At 42.3% G+C, this 19277-nt stretch overlaps 1 protein-coding gene across 1 annotated transcript; it reads right to left on the bottom strand.

Moving 5' to 3' along the window:
• Nucleotides 1–1125: 1125 nt before the first annotated feature.
• On the bottom strand, nucleotides 1126–5974 carry ACTC1 (actin alpha cardiac muscle 1). The gene is made up of 6 exons (XM_007940476.2): nucleotides 5846–5974; nucleotides 3973–4297; nucleotides 3124–3285; nucleotides 2771–2962; nucleotides 1800–1981; nucleotides 1126–1269 (listed from the first exon to the last, which is right to left on the bottom strand). The coding sequence occupies exons 1-6, from the start codon at nucleotides 5972–5974 to the stop codon at nucleotides 1126–1128; spliced, it is 1134 nt and encodes a 377-aa protein (XP_007938667.1).
• Nucleotides 5975–19277: the final 13303 nt, after the last annotated feature.

Below are 19277 nucleotides of genomic sequence, written 5' to 3'. Positions count from 1 at the left end.
AAAAGACAGGCATATGAGTTGAATATTTACCTCAGATAGATACACTCCTTGGAGAGAACAATCATGGGAGAAAGAAGGGCTGCTTATGCACAGGGAGACAGCTCAGGGGGCAGGAGTACATGAAGGGATGGACACTGGGAAGGGGTAACTATGGGGAGGAAGTGGGAGGGGAGCTATTGCATTGTGGTAAACTGTGGTCAATGTCATGAGACAAGGTGTATGTGAACTGCTGTATGGAAAGTGAATCTGCTCTGTAAATCTTCACCCAAATCACAATTAAAAAAAAAAAAAAAGACCCCTGTTTCACCAGATAGGCAGAAGTATCTGGTGCCTGTAGTTTTCTCTCACTTATTTTGAACATGCCCAATGATCTCAATTTGTTTAGGGAACATTTAGAATGAAAAGTGGTCAGACATAACTGTCAGCTGGCATCAGTCTTTCACCATTAAGATGCCTCATCCCTAGGAAGATGACTGAAGAGTCCAAAGAATTGAAAAATAAGTTAATTCATTTAAAATAATCTTTGATTTTTTTCATTACCAATATATGTGTATTTTCTACAAAGTGATAAAAATAACCAGAACATATGCTAATACAACAATTTTCATTGTCATCTCAAAGTAACTAATATTATAGAATTGTCTTATCTGATATTTCTTGCTTATATGGAAACAAATCTAATCTACTTTTCAGATATGAAATGTATTCTTGATTCCATTCCAAAGTATAAAATTAAAATTTAATATTGCAACTCCCAGGTAAATCTTACACTATTTCATCTGATGAACTTTACAGTAATACAGTGCTATACAGTACAATGTATACAATGTACTGTATGTTTGCTTATGGTGTCAAACCCAACAGTATACAAGTCTACAGACTTAAGTAAGCAAATGCTCACCCGACATCATGCTCACCCCCAAAAAGAAATGAAAGGCTTTTGTAGGTTGCAAGTCCTGGTCTGGTTTATTTATAAAGCAATAAATATTAGAAGCACAAATAAATTGCACATGTGTAAACAAACTGTACAATGATTGATGAGAGATGAGGGAGGGTGGTTTGGAAGACTCCAAGAAGCATAACACTGTCATCCTGAAACTTAGGAAGACTAAGAGGGAAGCCATCTTAGAAGCATTTGCGGTGGACAATGGATGGGCCTGCCTCATCATATTCTTGCTTGCTAATCCACATCTGCTGGAAGGTGGAGAGGGAGGCCAGGATGGAGCCCCCAATCCAAACAGAGTACTTACGCTCAGGAGGAGCGATAATCTACAGAGAGAGAGAGAAAAGCTTCCAATGAATGTCCAAGTTCTCAGCACCTGAGCAAGCAGCATATTGTAGAGATTCACAGAAGAAAATATGAGCTATTAATTCAGTGCAATGTGTGATATTTTATACTGTAAAATAATATGACCAAGTCAGTTTTTTGGAACTTCCTTCTCTGTTACCATTTCCATTATCAAAGACCTCCACAAAATAAGAATTTCCCCAGTTCTCTGAACTAAAGTATAAGGCAAGCACTGAGTTAAATGTATGGTGGAAGCTAGTGTAAGTGTTAGGGACTTTTAAAATGTGTCCAAAGAGTTTTTCTTTATCTTCAAAGATATATTTCTATCTACTGCTTGAAAGTACTTTTAAAATTTCCTATCTTGAAAATGGTGCTAGAAAATCTAAATGCTAGGAAAGCTAAAAGGTAAAGTGTATAGGAGATAAGAAGCTATGTGTGAGGAAAGGAATGGTGAATCCAGTTTTTGTGGACTAGCAAGACCTGCCTTGGCTCTCCCACCCACATTCTCTACCTTAATCTTCATTGTGCTGGGAGCCAGGGCAGTGATTTCCTTCTGCATGCGATCAGCAATACCAGGGTACATGGTGGTGCCTCCCGACAGGACATTGTTGGCATACAGGTCCTTGCGAATATCAATGTCACACTTCATAATGCTATTGTAAGTAGTTTCATGGATGCCAGCAGATTCCATACCTACGAACAAGTGCTTTTTAAAAAAATCAGTGTACTTAAGCCAGGGTTGGGGGAAGAGAACAGAACTCCTGTGTCAGTGAGCTGTCTCCATTTGTCTCTGAAACATATGTTCCCCTATAAAATATACTCCAGGGCATTTGTGGAACAGGTGTTTCTTAAAAGTACTGACAGTTAATCCACAACAGACTGCCAAGAAACGAACAACTGTGTTTAACACCCTGCTTGGAGTGAACACTTCCGTAACCATCAGATGTTTGAGGGATGCCAAAGGAAAAGGATGAGACACATATTTTAGTTAAATTAATGTAATTTTTATTTATGGACTAAAATAAGAGCTTGACAAGCTCCCTCTTGAAAACCATTCCTTATGTAAGATGTTTGGTGACAATGGCATGTCTATTTATTACTAGGAGTAGGATTGTTGCATTTAATGATGAATAATTTAGATGAAAAGTCCAACTACGTGGTAATTGGGACTTACCGGAATAAGTCAATTCTCTTGACTAACTATTCCTCCTTTCCTGGAGATATGTAGTATTCATATCACATATCTCATCCTTTATTTTGAAATGAACTCAGTATGTCACCCTTTATAGTATCAGTGGATCAGAATACAGACTCTACATTTAATAAGACATCAGGACTTGAGACTGAGTTGTGTGGGACTCAAAGCTATGACTTCTCTTACTCAAGGATTCCATAATTCCCCCTGATTGTAATAGATCACTCTGGGACACCCCAAGATTCCCAGGGGAAAGCTGTGCCTCTGCACCAAACCCTGAAACTCACCAATGAAGGAGGGCTGGAAGAGTGTCTCCGGGCAGCGGAAGCGCTCATTGCCAATAGTGATGACTTGGCCATCAGGCAGTTCATAGCTCTTCTCCAGGGAGGAGGAAGAGGCAGCTGTGGCCATCTCATTCTCAAAATCCAGGGCGACGTAGCACAGCTTCTCTTTAATGTCACGGACAATTTCTCGTTCAGCTACAGAAATAAAGGGCGTCACAGTCAAGCTCTGAAGAAGTAAGTCCATTATGGGGAGGTAGGTGGATTCACTGAGGAAAGGAAAAACAGACAATCTGAGGAGAGCCACACACAGACACACACACACACACACACACACACATACTCGAAGACTTACTCACCAGTGGTGACAAAGGAATAGCCACGCTCAGTGAGGATCTTCATGAGATAGTCAGTGAGATCCCGACCAGCTAGATCCAGACGCATGATGGCATGGGGCAAAGCGTAGCCCTCATAGATGGGGACATTGTGGGTTACACCATCCCCAGAGTCCAGGACAATACCTGTTAGAGGAAACAGATAAGAACAAGGTAAAACCCACTGCTTTAGCCATGGCAAAGCCTACTTCCAATTTTGGCTAAGAGATACTAGCACTGGGCATTGATCCAGATGAAATTAGATACCCAACACACACAAAAAATAAAAATGAGCATAATGGATACCAAATCTGAAGCCAGCAATAGCTCATCCTTTTAAATATTGCTGTAGAAAACTTTCCTGCAGACACTTTCAAATGGACCATCTCATGTATCAGCCATTAGCATAATTATGTAAGAATCCAGGCTTTTTTTTTTTTCCCTCTTCCTACCTAATTTACATATTTCTCTCTTTTTTCACTCAGATTCTGAAGGGAATGTGGATTTCCTTTAAAGATGTTTGTCCAGGGGGTGTCCTAGTATACATGACAGTTGCATTCCATGGTGCAACATTATGCAGAGCTTGTATGTGTGACATCACATACTTAGATAAGGGAAGAATCTCACCCCAAGTACTCCAGCTCTTAGAAATAGGCATGCTCTGAAACTAAACGTGGAGTATTATTGCTATTACTCTCTCAACACAGATAAAAGTCATGCCAGGCAGTGCATGTGAGGAAGAGAATATTCTTTTTTCAACTGGAGAGATTCACAGCAAGGCCATTGCCTCAGGAATACAATTAATCAGTGGCTGTTGCTACAGCCCAAGCATACCTGTGGTACGGCCAGAAGCATACAGGGACAGCACTGCTTGGATGGCCACATACATGGCAGGGACATTGAAGGTCTCAAACATGATTTGGGTCATCTTCTCACGGTTGGCTTTGGGGTTCAGTGGGGCCTCAGTGAGTAGGGTAGGGTGCTCCTCAGGGGCCACACGGAGCTCATTATAGAAGGTGTGGTGCCAAATCTTCTCCATGTCATCCCAGTTGGTGATGATGCCGTGCTCAATGGGGTACTTTAGAGTCAGAATACCTCGCTTGCTCTGGGCCTCATCACCTACGTAGGAATCCTTCTGACCCATACCCACCATAACTCCCTATGCAAAAAAAAAGATGAAAAAGTTAGCTTCTACCATGTTAGTAATATAATTGATGTATTACCAGTTTACATCTAACTGCCAAGTCAAGTATAAATACCAGCAATAGTAAAGGACTGTAGCATTTTCACCAATTTGGAAAAACCATTTTAAACCTATTAAGTATCCTCTCCTTTTCTCCAAAAAGAAGTATAATTCTGCTGTTCAGAATATACCTGGAATGGGGGGTGAGATGCAGGGGGAAGAATCATTTCACCAAAGAAGCAGGTCCTAACCTCATTTTCAAAAATGCTGTAATGCCTTCATTAAATTAGCAAACTCATCTTCAATGGCAACTCATAGCAACTCTATATGCAGAGTAGAACTGCCTCATAGGGTTTCCAAGGCTGTAAATCTTTACAGAAGCAGACTGCCTCATCTTTCTCCTGTAGAGTGGCTGGTGGGATGGAACCATCAGCTTTCTGGTCAGAAGGCCAATGCTCTAACCATAGCACCATCAGAGCTCCTTAACCAGAATATAGATAAGGACATTTTAGAATGACTTCATTAATGATACATCATATTTCTGCTAAGAAAAGATTTTGACATTCAACAAGTGAACATAAAAAGATGGACAGCTACGCCATGATTACCTTGACAGTGAAATCCAGCCTGCCCACAGCTGTCCTGGAGGACCCCTCAGTCATGGAGACTGAATAATGCAGCTCTCCTGCCTTTGTAGCCTGTCTGACCAGGCATATTGCAAACCTAAAGAGCATGGTATTTCTCTTACTAAACAAGGTGGCATGTCACTATCACCTTGGCACTTACTACCTCTTTCATGCTTGGATTCTAAAAATGCAACAGCCAGGATGGAGAAAGATTACATCTTTTGGGACTCCTGTAAACTATTGTTGTTGTTGTTGTTATGTGCCATCGAGTCAGAACTGACTCATAGCTACCCCTCCTTGGGTTGCCGAGGCAGTATCACTAGGGAAGTAGATTGCCCAACCTTCCTTCCGAGGAGTGGCTGGTGGGTTTGAACCGCCAGCCGTCTGGTTAGCAGTCAAGTGCCTTAGGCACTATGCTACCAGAGCTCCTCTGTAAACTATTAGAGGGAAAATTTTCAATTAGGTCCTGTTTGGTTGAAAGAAGTTACATTATTGTGAGTTCTGAACAGGATGAACAGCCCACGATGAAGGGGGCTGAGGGGAAGCAGTTTCTTGGGTGTGAAAGAGGTAGAGGAGAAGATACTGATTAACAATTCAGAAGGCTGGCAGTAGAGGAGAGGAGTTGATAGTTTTTCAGAACATGGAGTCGGACCCTTTGAAAGGGTACAACGGGAGTAGATTGGGGGTGGGTGGGTACATTCCTTGGTATGTTGGCAGTTGATGTGAGTATTGCCTATCTTGGAGTAGTTTTGAAGCTTACCCATCTTTTCCTTAATTTGACCTGAAGTGTTCACTCAACAGGAAGAGTCAGGTGAGATATTTCCTAGATTGCTGGACTGAAGAGGTGCACAGAAGGGACACGGAGCGGGGAGCAGGCCAAGTGAGGGAGGAAATTTACCTGGTGGCGAGGGCGGCCCACGATGGAGGGAAAGACTGCGCGGGGCGCATCATCGCCTGCGAAGCCAGCCTTCACCAGCCCGGAGCCATTGTCGCACACCAGAGCAGTTGTCTCTTCGTCGTCGCACATCTTGGCACAGCTTCAGCAGGGACTGCAGGTAAAGGAGAGCAAGGTGGCCCACGCTCAGTGCCTGCGAAGCTGGCCTTCTCGGCGCCCGCGGTGGAGGGGGCAGAGGGGAAGCAGGTTCTTGGGGAAAACGCCTGCCATCTCTCTTCCCCGCCAGGCAAATAAAGAAGGGGCGGCGGTGGGAGTGGGGTGGGAGGGAGAGCAGTGGGGGCGGGAAGGGGTGTGTGCGTAAAAAGGGGGAGAAGAACCCATTCAGGGTCCCTGGCCAGGACTCAGGTTCAAGGAGGGATCGTCTTGTTTACCCAGGAGACTCAACGTCTTAGCGAGTCTTCCACTGCATATTAATTTTTCGTTTTTTCACAAACAGGGAGCCATGTCTGCGGCCCCATCCACGCTCCCATGCCGGTGCTTCAGCCAAAGGGAAAAGCTCAGGGAGCGCTGAGATCCCCAAACGCTGCTTGCACAGGGCTCTCCTTCTGCGCACCCGTCCCTCTCCTGAGATGACTGAGGCCCAGGACAATAGAAGTTAAAACTAAATCTAAAAGTTTGAGCTTAAGTTCGGGCGGCTGGTGCGCGGAGCCTTGGCTCAGGGCGGGCTCGGTGAACAGGGTCTGGGCGCAGAGCCGGACCCGGAAGGGGGGCTCAGGGGCGGGCGCTGACTCACCGAGTCCGCGAGTCGGGCTGCGCTCGGCTCCGGCGGCGGCTGGCGCTGGGTGTAGGGCGTGGGACGCGGGGCGCGCAGCTTTATAGCACGCTGATGGACGGGGTCAGTTGGAGCGGCCGGGGGCAGGGATGGTGGGCCCTGCCGGCCACCTTGCCTTATTTGGTCGCCTTCACACCATGGAGGAGAGCTGAAGCCATTCATGGAGCCAAGGGCAGGGGAGAGGATCAGCCAGGGGGCCCCCAGACCATGTAAGGAAGGGGAGGGGGGCAGCCAGGGGACGGCCAAATAGGGAACTAGGAGGGGCAGGCGGTGAAGGGTAGGGGGCAGGGGAAGACAGAGTGACACCAACCCACCCCCTCCCCTTCCTAAGGTTGGGTGCTCCCAGGATGTGTCCTGGGTTTGTTCCTCCCCAGCCCACCAGCCTAAGAGGACAATAAGCCACACACATACACAAGTGTGGCGCCTTGTGCCCTGCCGAGGGGTCCCGACAGCTGGGCCAGGGCAGTAATGGAGAGATAGCAGCTTCTCATCTTGCAGCATGGGGAGCTGGAGGAGCAGAGCGTTGACACTCATTATGGGCACAAAGGGCACCCCAGCAGCACATTTGGGTGACTGGCAAAGGGGCATCTGGGATAGGGAACCCTCTGGTCTTAGTTCCCACCAGCCTGGATGGCTTTACTTAGGGAGCTGGAGCTGTACTTCTCAAGGTCAGAAAGTGAGATTAGCAAACACCACCTTAGTCCTCAACCCATGCATGGCTCAAATTCTAGCCAGGGAAGAGGCAGAGAAGGGCAGAGTCTGAACTGGTATGAGAGCTTGGCTAAGTCTTGCTGGAGGAGAAAACCGGGTTCACTCAACCCAGACATCAGGTATCCCTCATTCATACTGCCAGGGTGAGGGGAAGGAAGTGTTTGCTCAAACTCAGACTCTGGTCTTAGCCAGAAAAGGATCTTCTGTCATCAAAGTGAATGAAAGAACAAAAGCAGCTTGCCCACTTGCTAGTTGATACTTGAATATTTTAATCTGGGGGCAAAAGCCTTCATTCCAAATAGACACAAGACTGAAAAGTCAAATACTCTGACTGGGGTGATAACAGAAACTTAAATCATACTAATGTGTAAACCTACAGGCAAGTGTGGCCCGTGAACTAGCAGAATCTGCGTAACCTAGGAATGAGTTAAAAACTCAGAATCACAGGCCCTATCCCACAACCACTGAATGAGGATTTGTATTTTAGCAGAGGCTACCAGCTGATTTTATCTACATGGGAGCGTAAGAAGCACTAGTATATATGACTGATGTCAGCTCCTTCATAGACAGTGTTTTGAAGGATCATGGGGCTGTTGAGGAGGCAAAGGAAAGATTGCGTGAAGTGAGAAGGGGAGAGGCAAATGACAGGGAAACTCACCAGAAGGACACAGATGACTGTTTTGCCCTGTGGTGCTCTGTATTCTCAGTTCTTGCCTGGCACTTTGATTTTTAAGGCTTGTGGGTTTTTTTTTTAACCCCAGTTCACACCAGTTAAAAATAGAAAACTGGGCACAGACATCCCTCTCTAGAGTGGTCTTGGATTGATATGCTGAGGAGGCCTGCTGATTAGAGATACTTGTCCATACTGGGGAATGCTAGACGTCCTCCTGAGCGCCCCAACCATGTTTGGGATGGCCCAGGGATAGCTGTGCAATGGGGCCAGGTGAGAGAATAGGCTGGGATCATATCCTGGGGCATCATATGCATTTTACAATGAGTGCCATAGTAGACTGCCCTGATCCAGCCAGATATGAAAGAACCAAAGAAAAACCAGATACCCTTAGGTTCAAATCCTGCCTCTATCACTTTAACTGTCCATTTGGCCCTGGGCAACTCACTTAATCTTCCTGAGCCTTAATTTTTCCTTCTGAAAAGGGACACAATAACTTCTCTCACACAGGTTTTTGTAATATTAGAATCAAATGATATAAGGCACATAAAGATACAAAATAAATTAGTATTACGATTCAATGATAATGATGTTTTTTGAGATAACAGTCCATGCTTTTGAAGAATCAGGTCAATTTCATTCATCCATTGATTCAGCAAATATAGATGAGCCAGGAATTCTGCTAGACAAAGCAGAGCAAAACTCATCCTCTGTGGCAATTACAGAAAAGTTGAAGATATAGTATGTGATACCAAACGGGATCTGAAGGAAGGCTCAGAAAAAGCTTTCCTAAGAAAGTGTCTTTTAATTGTTTTTAAAGTAGGGTAAAACTGAAGGTCATGAACATTTGTGGGGAAGACAGTTTCTATTTGGGAGTGGCTGATGGGAAACTTCCCACCTCCACTGCCATATGCACAAAGGCTCCTGGGAAGGCCAGCACATCACCACCACAGTTGATGGCCTGAATGCTTCACACTGCTTCTGGGCTCAAGAAACCAGTTCTGGCCCATCCATCCCTGGATCAGTGTGCCCTACTGGGGGCTGGATAGTTCAGTGGAGAACTGACATCAAAATTTCATGAAGCAATATTTGCCTTTAAAATGTTTTTAAATGTTTTCATTTTCATTCCATTCAGTTTCATTTGAGAAATGCTAATTGTGACTAAGTTGACTCCAAAACTCAGGAATAGCTGTGTCCTGCAGCTTAATAACCAGTTAAACCAGGTGCCATCGAGTCAATTCCAAACATGGCAGAGGGGAACTGTGCTCTATAGGATTTGCAATTGCTGATTTTTCTAAAGTAGAAAAAGGTCTGTTTTTCTTCCAAGGCACCTCTAGATGGACTCAAACCTCCAGCATTTCAGTTAATGTTAATCATTTGCAACATGCAGAGACTGCAGAGTTTGATGAGTGCCTAAGGCACTTAACTGCTAACCAGAAGGCTGGTGGTTCAAATCCACCAGCCATTCCTTGGAAAGAAGGTTGGGCAATCTACTTCCATAGGGATACCACCTTGGAAACTCAAGGAGGGGTTGCTATCAGTCAAAATCGACTCCACAGCAGTGAGTAGATTATATCTTATAAGATGGAGAACTCTTTTGTGCCTGTTTTGTCTGAGGTCACATAAATGAGCAAGTGATAAAATGTATTTAAACCCAGGCAACTTTACTTTAAGTCCTGTTCCTACCCACCATCCCAAATGCCAAAAAAAAAAAAAAAAACCCTGCCTACTTGGACTGCTCTTTCTCAGAGTAATGCTAGAACTCCTTGCAGCCAAGTTACCTGGACTGCCTAACAGAATTTTACATTCACAGATCCTGCCCCGGAAGATTAAATCTAAATTTTAAATATGCCATCTCCCCTCTTTGCCAGGTGATTCATACTAAGAAACTTGGCAACACTGCCTGGCCGTTTTCCCCTAGGCCCACGGAGCTATGCTGGATTCTGTCCAAGCCACCGGAGCTGGCAGGAGTCCAGCTTGGCTGACCTTGTGAATCCCAGTGGGACAGCAAAGCCAGGGCGTGTCTCCAGGGTTCTGGAGGGCCAGCGAGGCCCTTCTCAGCAGGAACAGGCCATGAGGGAAACGTGCAGGGCAAACTGAAGGAACAGAAGGTGGGACAGTCCCTACTGCCCTTGCCTCAGGGGAAGCCTGTTTCATCCACCATCTGCTGGGATCTGGAAGGGAGCAGCCCAGCCTCCTCCCTGGCACTAGGGGATTAGCAGTCATTTATCTCAGCTGTTCCTCCATTCGGAGGTGTCCCAGTATTTACAAAGAAGCCAGAAATTAACAGAGTCACACTTAATTCTTTCCCAGAAGACTTTCTTGCCCTGGCCTGTCCCTCCTGCATTCCAAGGGCTAAGAAGGAGTGAGAAGCTTTTTCTATACTAGACCAGGGGTCAGGTGAGCCAATCTTCCTAAACATTTCTATTTTCTTTCCCTACACATTTGTTGACTCCCACTGCCCTCTGGCTAGAGCTGGGTTTCAGTTTTCATTAAAAGAAGAAAGTGACGTGAGTCTGAGGGATGAAGGCCCCCACACATCCTGGTGCTCAGAATCTGATACCAAAGCTAATCTCTGCCGCATGCTGCCCGGTGTTTTACATGCAACCACCAAAGAGATTAACCCAGGGGAAGGGTATTTGAACCCCAAGTGAATTCTGTTCCCAGCAGATTCCAGCAGTCACTGCCTTCTGATATGATAGGACCAACTGTTATAAACCATTTAATACATTTCAGAGAAAAAGGACAAGGAAAGTGGGGAGTGGGACAAGATTCTTCTGGATCCTGGAGTCATGTGGGTCTAATTACCTAAAGGCCACATTTTCACTCTATGAGCTGGAATTGATTGGATGGCAATGCGTTTGGTTTTGGTGTCAGTTAGGGAAACCACACAGGATTTCTAGGTAGACTTTTTCATTCCTTAAAAGGAGATTGTCCTTCAAGAATGAAATGTAGGTTCCTGCTTGGAAAGTATTCCTCTTAGCTCAGATTTGGCTTGCTCTCCACACTGGCAGTAACTCTCTTTATGTAGTTTCCGTTTTTTCCAGTGTTACCTGGAAAAAAAAAGGCAGTGCTAGCTGCCTTTCTTGGACAACCCAAATGTGGCCTTTTCCAACTTAAGCTTGGCTAGGTTTCCAGGTAGCAGAGGTGCTAAGGGCTGGTGAGGGAGGTGAGAGCTGTGAGCTCAGAGAGACTCCAGACAGCCTTCCCCTCACCTGCACCAAGTATAGGCCTTCTCCTCCCAATCAAACATCAGGGACACATCTGACAATAATAGTAACAGCAATAATAATTGCTGACACTGAGTACTCTCCTAAGACTTTAAATAAATATGTGGTCAACATGGTCAGTTTCTAGATGAACCTGGACTGATGGCCAGCTGCAGAATCCATTTTTGCTGGACTGCCTATACTGAGGTCACAGCCTCTATGTAAGGACATTGTCATGGTGTCATCATAGTACAAGGTATCTTGTTTATGATCCCTTGGAAGAATTTTTTGTCTGGCTTTGGTATCAAGAACAGCAGCACTTCTATGAGCAACTAGTTGGTTTCGATCTGTGGACCATGAATCAAGTGACTGACCAGGCTTCCCTTGTACCAGTGGCTAAGAAAAATCTTAGAAAACCACATATGTGGCCCAATTGTTAATGTGATTATAAGTCACTATGATCTATTTTACATACCCAACTTTATTTTCCATTTTCTTCCAATTTGAATTAAAAAAAAAAAAATTTATTTTATTATTTTTATTGTTGTTGAGAATACATACAGCAAAACATACACCAGTTCAACAATTTCTACATGTACAATTCACTGACATTGATTACATTCTTTGAGTTGTGCAACTATTTTCATCCTCTTTTTTTAAGTGGTTTCTCCTCCCTTAATATAAACTCACTACCGCCTAAGTTTCCTATCTAATCTTTGAGTTGTTGTTCGTTTGACCCCATATAGAGAGATCTGAAAAGATGACAGTGCTCAAGACAGACATTCTTTACTAGTTAAGCTAGCCTACTATTCAATTTTAACTTTTTTTTCCCTATATTTGAAAGATGACATAAATATTTTTGTGAAACAAAGCAAATGATATAGGTAGGCAGATAGATAATTATAGATGATAGATAGATAGATAGATAGATAGATAGATAGATAGATAGATAGATATAGATAAATAGATGATAGATAGATAGATACAGATAGATGTTGTTGTGTGCCTTCAAGTTAATTTCAACACATTGCAACCCCAGGTGACAGAGTAGACCTGCCCCATAGGGTTTTCTTGGTTGTGATCTTTACAGAAGCAGATTAGCAAGTCTTTCTCCCATGGAGCCACTGTTTGAACTGCCACCTTTTGCCTAGCAGCTGAGCACTTAACCTTTTGTGTCACTATGGTTAGATAGATAGATTTTTTAAAATAAAAAACATCCATCAAGTCTATTCCAACACACGTGGCAACACCACGTATGTTAGAATAGAACCGTGCTCCATAGTGTGTGATCTTTTGGAAGTAGATTGACAGGCGTTTTTTTCTGAAGCAGACTTGGTGGACTCAAACCATTAACCTTTTTATTGGTAGCCAAGCACTTAACTGTTTGCATCACTAAGGGGACTTCAAATAGATGATAGACAGATAGATAAAAATGAATGTATATGAACCATAAAACAAAAACCAAACTCACTGCCATCTAGTCGGATCTGATTGATAGTGACCCCTCCTTGGGTTTCTGAGGTGGTATCGCTACAGAAGTAAATTGCCCAGTCTTCCTTCTGAGAAGTGACCGGTAGGTTTGAACTGCCAGACTTCTGGTTAGCAGTCAAATGCCTTAGGCTCCTATAGGAACCACAGGACAGAATATTTGGAATTGGAATTGGAGTGATCACTGTACAGGTAACTGAGAGACCAAGAGGACTTGCACATGTCTGTAGATGTCCTTTCATCCCAGTTATGACATAATACACTTAATGAAAGCATCCACTATCTATAAAGTATTTTATCATTTTGTTTTTCTTCTTAAAATCACCATAAATGTAGCTGCCAATCTAAAATAACTTCCCCTGTTATAAAAATCATATGTGCTTATTATGGTAAACTAAAAACACTAAATGGAAAAGCACAAAGAAAATGACAAGTTTTTAAAGTCCTAGACTAAAACCACATGATATAAAATTCCTGAGATGTTGGCTTCGATATCTACTTATAGCTGCTGAGCCGAGAAAAGACAAACAGCCTCCCATTCTGACAGTGTGCGAGAATGTCCACTTGTTCATCAAAGACAGACATGCAATGCAAAGAATTTGCATTAAAAGCATTTCTTGGTCCTACTATGATAATCTAAATTATCCCTCCTCAACAGCTGGAACTAAAGAATGCTAAATTGGGAGTGGCTCTGCCCTTGGGATTACCACCCGCATCTCATATGTTTTAGAGGATGGGCTCTGGTTTTCCACTCAGCTGTTGAACTCTTTGAAAATTGCAGCCTAAAAACAACAATGATCTGCTCACAAATAAAAAGCTAAACCATATATATGTGTTGCTGAAGGCTTTGTTTTTATGTGGGAAGTCTGAAAGCAGTTGTTTTAGGGAAAATCTTTATAGTTATTTTATGGTCATTATTTCTAAAGTCCTCATAGTTAGGACTAAAAATAATCAATTTTATCTTCATAGACACTAATTTAATTTCACAAATTAGTTATAACAAAGAACTTGCCTAAAGCTAGTTATCTGTATTAAGCAGGGGAAGGAAACAAAGATTGTACCTCCAAAAAGAAAACAGTCAAAAAGCCTTCTCAAATGTGACTTTTCATCATTTATGAGTGAGTTGATTGCTTCTCATATGTTATATCAATCCCTTAAAGATAGGTTTAGCACAACTTTCCAAAACAGCTGATTCAGTCTCAACCATGTAGACGTGTTTTAAAAACCTAAAGATCAGCGTTGGGCAGCAGGTAAGAGTGAATAAATTGTTCTTTGTTTTCTCAGATATTTGTGAGTGTACAAGATCTAGATAACATTTCATAATGTCACCACACTGAGAATGTGATCCATATATACTTTTACAAAGAAATGTGGCATGCTGGTAAAATATAGTGCCCTATTATTAGAGCATATGTTATTTCCAATAAAGTGTTTTTTACCCATTTGGTCTCTCTTTCTGAACATTATTTAAATTCTCAGCATTAACCATGAAGACATACAGTTTTCAGGAACTGACGCTGAAAAAGAACTTCAAATAATTTCTTTGAGAGAGTCAAGGTTTGTTTTCACCTGTCTGGAACGTGCTCTGGTTCTCTCATTTTGCAAATACTTTGCAAAAAAATATTCAGATGAATAAACTCATTGGTCTGAAAAGGGATACTTTTTTTTACAAATCAAAATAGCAACATTTATTGTGTACATGTAGATACGAACAAGAGAAAAAATAAAATTTGGGGGCTGAATGTCATTCTCTTAGACTCAAAATGTGGTTTATTCAGTCTCTTCATTCAATAGGTATTTACTGAATGTCTTCTCTGGGTAAGGTGTTGTACCAGGTAAAGTGGGAAATATTGGAATGAATGAGACAGTGCCTGCCTGCCAAGAAAACATTAGCTGTATATTAGATAATACACAAACCCACACATCCACCACAAAGATCTGCACTAAGCCTCATAAAAGAGGTCTTAAAAGCTAAAGGGGTTGGAAAAAGAGAGAGAATCCTTCCTATTAAGGCACTTGAGCAAGACCTCATAGTCAAATTGATTAGATTTTCAGCTGAACATATATGGACAAACTTATTAATAGGTTCCTTCTTAGTGCCAGCCCTCACCAATTCAGCATAGTTTTGCAAATAATTTAGAAAAGGGGACAGGACTACTGACGGTCGGAGAGGCTTCAAGGATAAGAAAATACTGAGGAGAAATAATTGGTTATTAAGCTTTGGTATATTGTGCTTGCTTGGGAGCTCTGGTGGCATAGTGCCTAAGGCATTTGACTGCTAACCAGAAGGCTGGCGGTTCAAAGCTACCAGCCACTCCTCAGAAGGAAGGTTGGGCAATCTACTTCCCCAGTGATACTGCCTCAGAAACCCAAGGAAGGGTTGCTATGATTCTGATCCAACTCGATGGCAGTGCATTTGTTTTTGTTTTTTTCTCTGAAAGCTAAGAGGACTGGACATATTTAACTAATGGAGATCAAAAACTACAGCCTTCAGTATTGATTACAACTCAACATAAACAAAACAAAAATCCTCACAACTAGACTGATAAGCAACATCATGACAATTGGAGAAAAGATTGACATTGCCAAGGAGTTCAGTTTACTTGGATCCACAATCAAAAACCATAGAAGTAACAGTCAAGAAATCAAACTACATACCACATTGGGCAAATCTGCTGCCAAAGACCTCTTGAAAGTGTTTAAAACAAAGATGTCACTGTAAGAACTAAGATGGGCCTGCCAAAGCCATGGTATTTTCAATTGTCTCATATGCCTTTGAAATTGAACAATGAATAGGTAAGACAGAAGAACTGATGCCTTTGAATTATGGTGTTGGCAAAGAATATTGACTATTCCAGACACCGTCAGAAAAGTAAGCAATCTGTCTTGAAAGAAGTACAGCCCCATGCTCATTAGAAGTAAAAATGGCTACACTTTGTCTTACCTACTTAGGACATGTCACAGGAGGGACCAGCCCCTGGAGAAGGACACCATGCTTGTTAAAGTAGAAGTTCAGTGAAAACTAAGAGGATCCTCAACAAGATGGGCTGACACAGTGGCTGCAATAATAGGCTCAAGCTTAGCAACAATTGTGAGGATGGAGCAGGACTGGTCAACATAATGTTCTATTGTACGTAGGGTCAGAACTGACTTTAGGCACTTAACAACAACAACAACACATTGTGTCATGTTTGTGAAATTACTTTCTAGCCTAGTCATTTTTTTAATGAAGAAAATAAAGACATATGTTGTTCCCTCTTTGAATAATTAGTTTGTTTAATAGATACTCATTGAATATCTATTTTGCTTACTTCATGCTACATGCTGCATTTCTGAGAAGATGACTTTGAAGTCCCATATAAAGTCAGAAATATTGAAAGCACCACTGAAGCAGTCTTTTTGAATGAAAAGTGAGTGCATGGTTTCTGTGTGTGTGTGTTAAAGTGTAGCTACATCTCATTCTTCATGAACTGAAATCTGGAAGGGATCCGAGAGAAAGCTCTTGCCCCATTTGCCCCAAGTCATTTTCCATGATTGGATTTTGAAATCTCCAGGGAGTGAAAGGACTCAAGTTCACTTATATATGACTTTTATTTGACTATTGAAGGCTGTTACTAAAATGTAATCAAGCACACCAAATTGTTAATAGTGGAGAGAGTAGTGAAGGGCATGGTGGAAGAGACTGATAGAATTTTTCATTTTATACTTACATGTTGTTTGAATGGGAGCTCTGGTGGCATAGTGCCTAAGGCATTTGAATGCTAACCAGAAGCCTGGTGGTTCAAACCCACCAGCCACTCCTTGGAAGGAAGACTGGACAATCTACTTCTGTAGAGATAACACCTCAGAAACCCAAGAATGGAATATTTCTTCAGAAGCACTATTAATTTTATTGGTTAAGAAAGGAAGAAAGCAACCTAATTTAATATCCTTTTGTTGAAATTCAAGCACATTTGTCTTGTTTACCCAGGGGAGATTTCTACACAATAATCTCCACATACTTAAAGAAAGAGTACATCTCTGGATGTTTTTTCAGATATTTTTCAATAATGGTGTTATTTTTAAAACTTTCTTCATATTTAGACTATAATCTAACTTTACTCCATGTTTTCCATGCACAATAAAATCTCTTTTAGTCAAATTAGTTAGAGATTACATTTCTGGTTAAATTGAAAACTACCATTGTTCAGAGAATTAAACTCATCTAAATACACCCACACAAAACTACAGAGAAGATAATTTCATTTTTCTTTGATGTTTCAGAAGTTATTTAAAGAACACTTTCATTTTCAAAATTCTTGTCACATACTATAAATATGACTGTTGAATATGACATTAAAACACTGAGCTGAACTAAAAGTATAACATTCTGAAAAGTTGCTTATTTAAGCAAGTATCAACATACTTGACATCTATTTATTTCTGTTAAAATTATAGATCAGACTTCTGGTTCTGGCCAAGATGGAGTAGCTCTATCCCTCCAATATCCTCCCTCTTACAATGACAAAATTTTTACATAACATAAACAATCATAGGAAGACTCTGAAAGGTGGAAAAAAGTGACTTTCTATGAACGTCAGGACTTGAGAAACAATATGGTAGTGAGTTACTTCTGTTTCTTATTAAGCAGGGATGGGGTGGCGGGGGCAGGGGGACAACCACTGCCACTTAAACTAAAAAAAAAAAAAAAACTCACTGCTGTCAAGTCAGGTCTGACTCATAGTGACCCCTCCCTGGGTTTCCAAGGTGGCATCTCTATGGAAGTAGATTGCCCAGTCTTCCTTCTCTGGAGTGGCTGGTGGGTTTGAACATCCAAGCTTCTGGTTAGCAGTCAAATGCCTTAGGCACTACACCACCAGAGCTCCATTGCCACTTAGTCACCCCATATGTTATGAGTAGAATTGCTCCATGTTTCCTTGGCTGCAATCTTTACAGAAGCAGGTCACCAGGACTTTCTTCCATGGCCCACTGGGTGGGTTTGAACCACCAACCTTTAGATTAATAGTTGGGCATAAATAGTTTATGCTACCCAGCCTGCCATGTATCTCAGACAGGGCACTACAGAAGCCTCCAGCCTGGAACTGTCAATAGGCACAAACCAAAATGCTCTAAGAAAAGCCTGTTTCCCTGGTCAAAGGCCTGCAAGAAAAGTGGATCCATAAAATAAAACCTTTCTGGCAACATCGGCCCTACTCCAGCCAAACAATAATGGCTCCTCCTCTATGGTTTCAGTGAAGCTGAACTTATTCCCACCCTTTGTCCCTTCAGAAGCAGGTGGAGGTGCTCCAATTCCACTGCACAGTAGTGTCTGTGGGACTGAACAGAGAGCTAATCTTTTATTTACCACACAGTATAAGTAGATAGTGCTATCAGGGATAGTGTCATCAGGGTCCAGCAGCAATGTGAGCCTTCACCCCCACCTGACATCAACAAGAGCTAACAAGGCAGTGCAAATTGGAACTAGCCAGCACTCTCCTTCCCCGCCCCCCATCCCTGGTGTCAGAGGGCCCTCCACGCCCACTTAGTTTCAACTAAACAAAATCAGATATTGGGAGGTAGGTCTATTTGGCCTTCTGCTTCCCTCCACATCCTCTCCCATGGCTTTTTCAGGGCCCTTTTGGGAGCTGACCTTCTGCCCATCCTGAAGCAACAAAGTTGAGTCAGCCCTCTACTTCCCCTCTCCTTGCTAACTGCAGGGCCCAGGAGGATGCTGAACTTAAATCCTCATTTGGAGGCAACAAGATGGTACAAGTCAGTGCTCCACTTTCACTGGAAAGGTGTCAGAAGGGCCAAAGGAGGAAGTGGTCTTCCCTCTCACCCACACATCTGCAATGAGGCAGCACGCATCAGTGCTCACTTTTGTCAGGGTGGTATTGGCAGGGCCAGAAGGAAGCTAAACATACACACCAACCCAGCACTCAACACTTCAACATGGAGACTGACTACTAAAAGAAAAAGATTTAACGTGATCCAGAGTCTCATAATGTAATATCTAAAATGCTCAGAATACAATTAAAAACACCATACGAATGAGGAAAGACAACCAAGATCAAGATGAATCACATGTTGGAATTATCTGACACAGATTTTAAAGGAACCACCATAAAAATGCTTCAACAAATAATTAAAAATTGTTCTGAAACAAGTTCTAAAAACAGCAAGTCTTAGCAAAGAAATAGATGTTATTAAAAAGAGCCAAATGGAAATTATAGAACTGAAATATACAATAACTGAAATTTAAAAAACTCACTGGAGGTGCTCAATAGTTAGAGTAGAAATGACAAAGGGTAGACCTGGTGAACTTGAGGACAGGTGAATAGAATTTATTCATTCTGAACAACAGAGAGGAAAAAATAAATGTATATATGTATGAACAGAGTGTCAGCGACCTGTGGAACAATAACAAAAGAAATAACATCTGCATCAGTAGAGTGCCACAGGAAGAGGAAAGAGTGAAACTGAAAAAGTATTCAAAGAAATAATGGCTGAAAATTTTCCACATTTGATGAAAGACATAAACCTACA

The sequence above is a fragment of the Orycteropus afer genome, unplaced genomic scaffold (genome assembly GCF_000298275.1).
Source record: "Orycteropus afer afer isolate SDZICR_OR568_19922 unplaced genomic scaffold, OryAfe1.0 scaffold00068, whole genome shotgun sequence".
Classification (NCBI taxonomy): Eukaryota; Metazoa; Chordata; class Mammalia; order Tubulidentata; family Orycteropodidae; genus Orycteropus; species Orycteropus afer.
The sequence above is the reverse complement of the archived record's forward strand: the minus strand, read 5'-3'. Positions and strand labels throughout refer to the sequence as shown.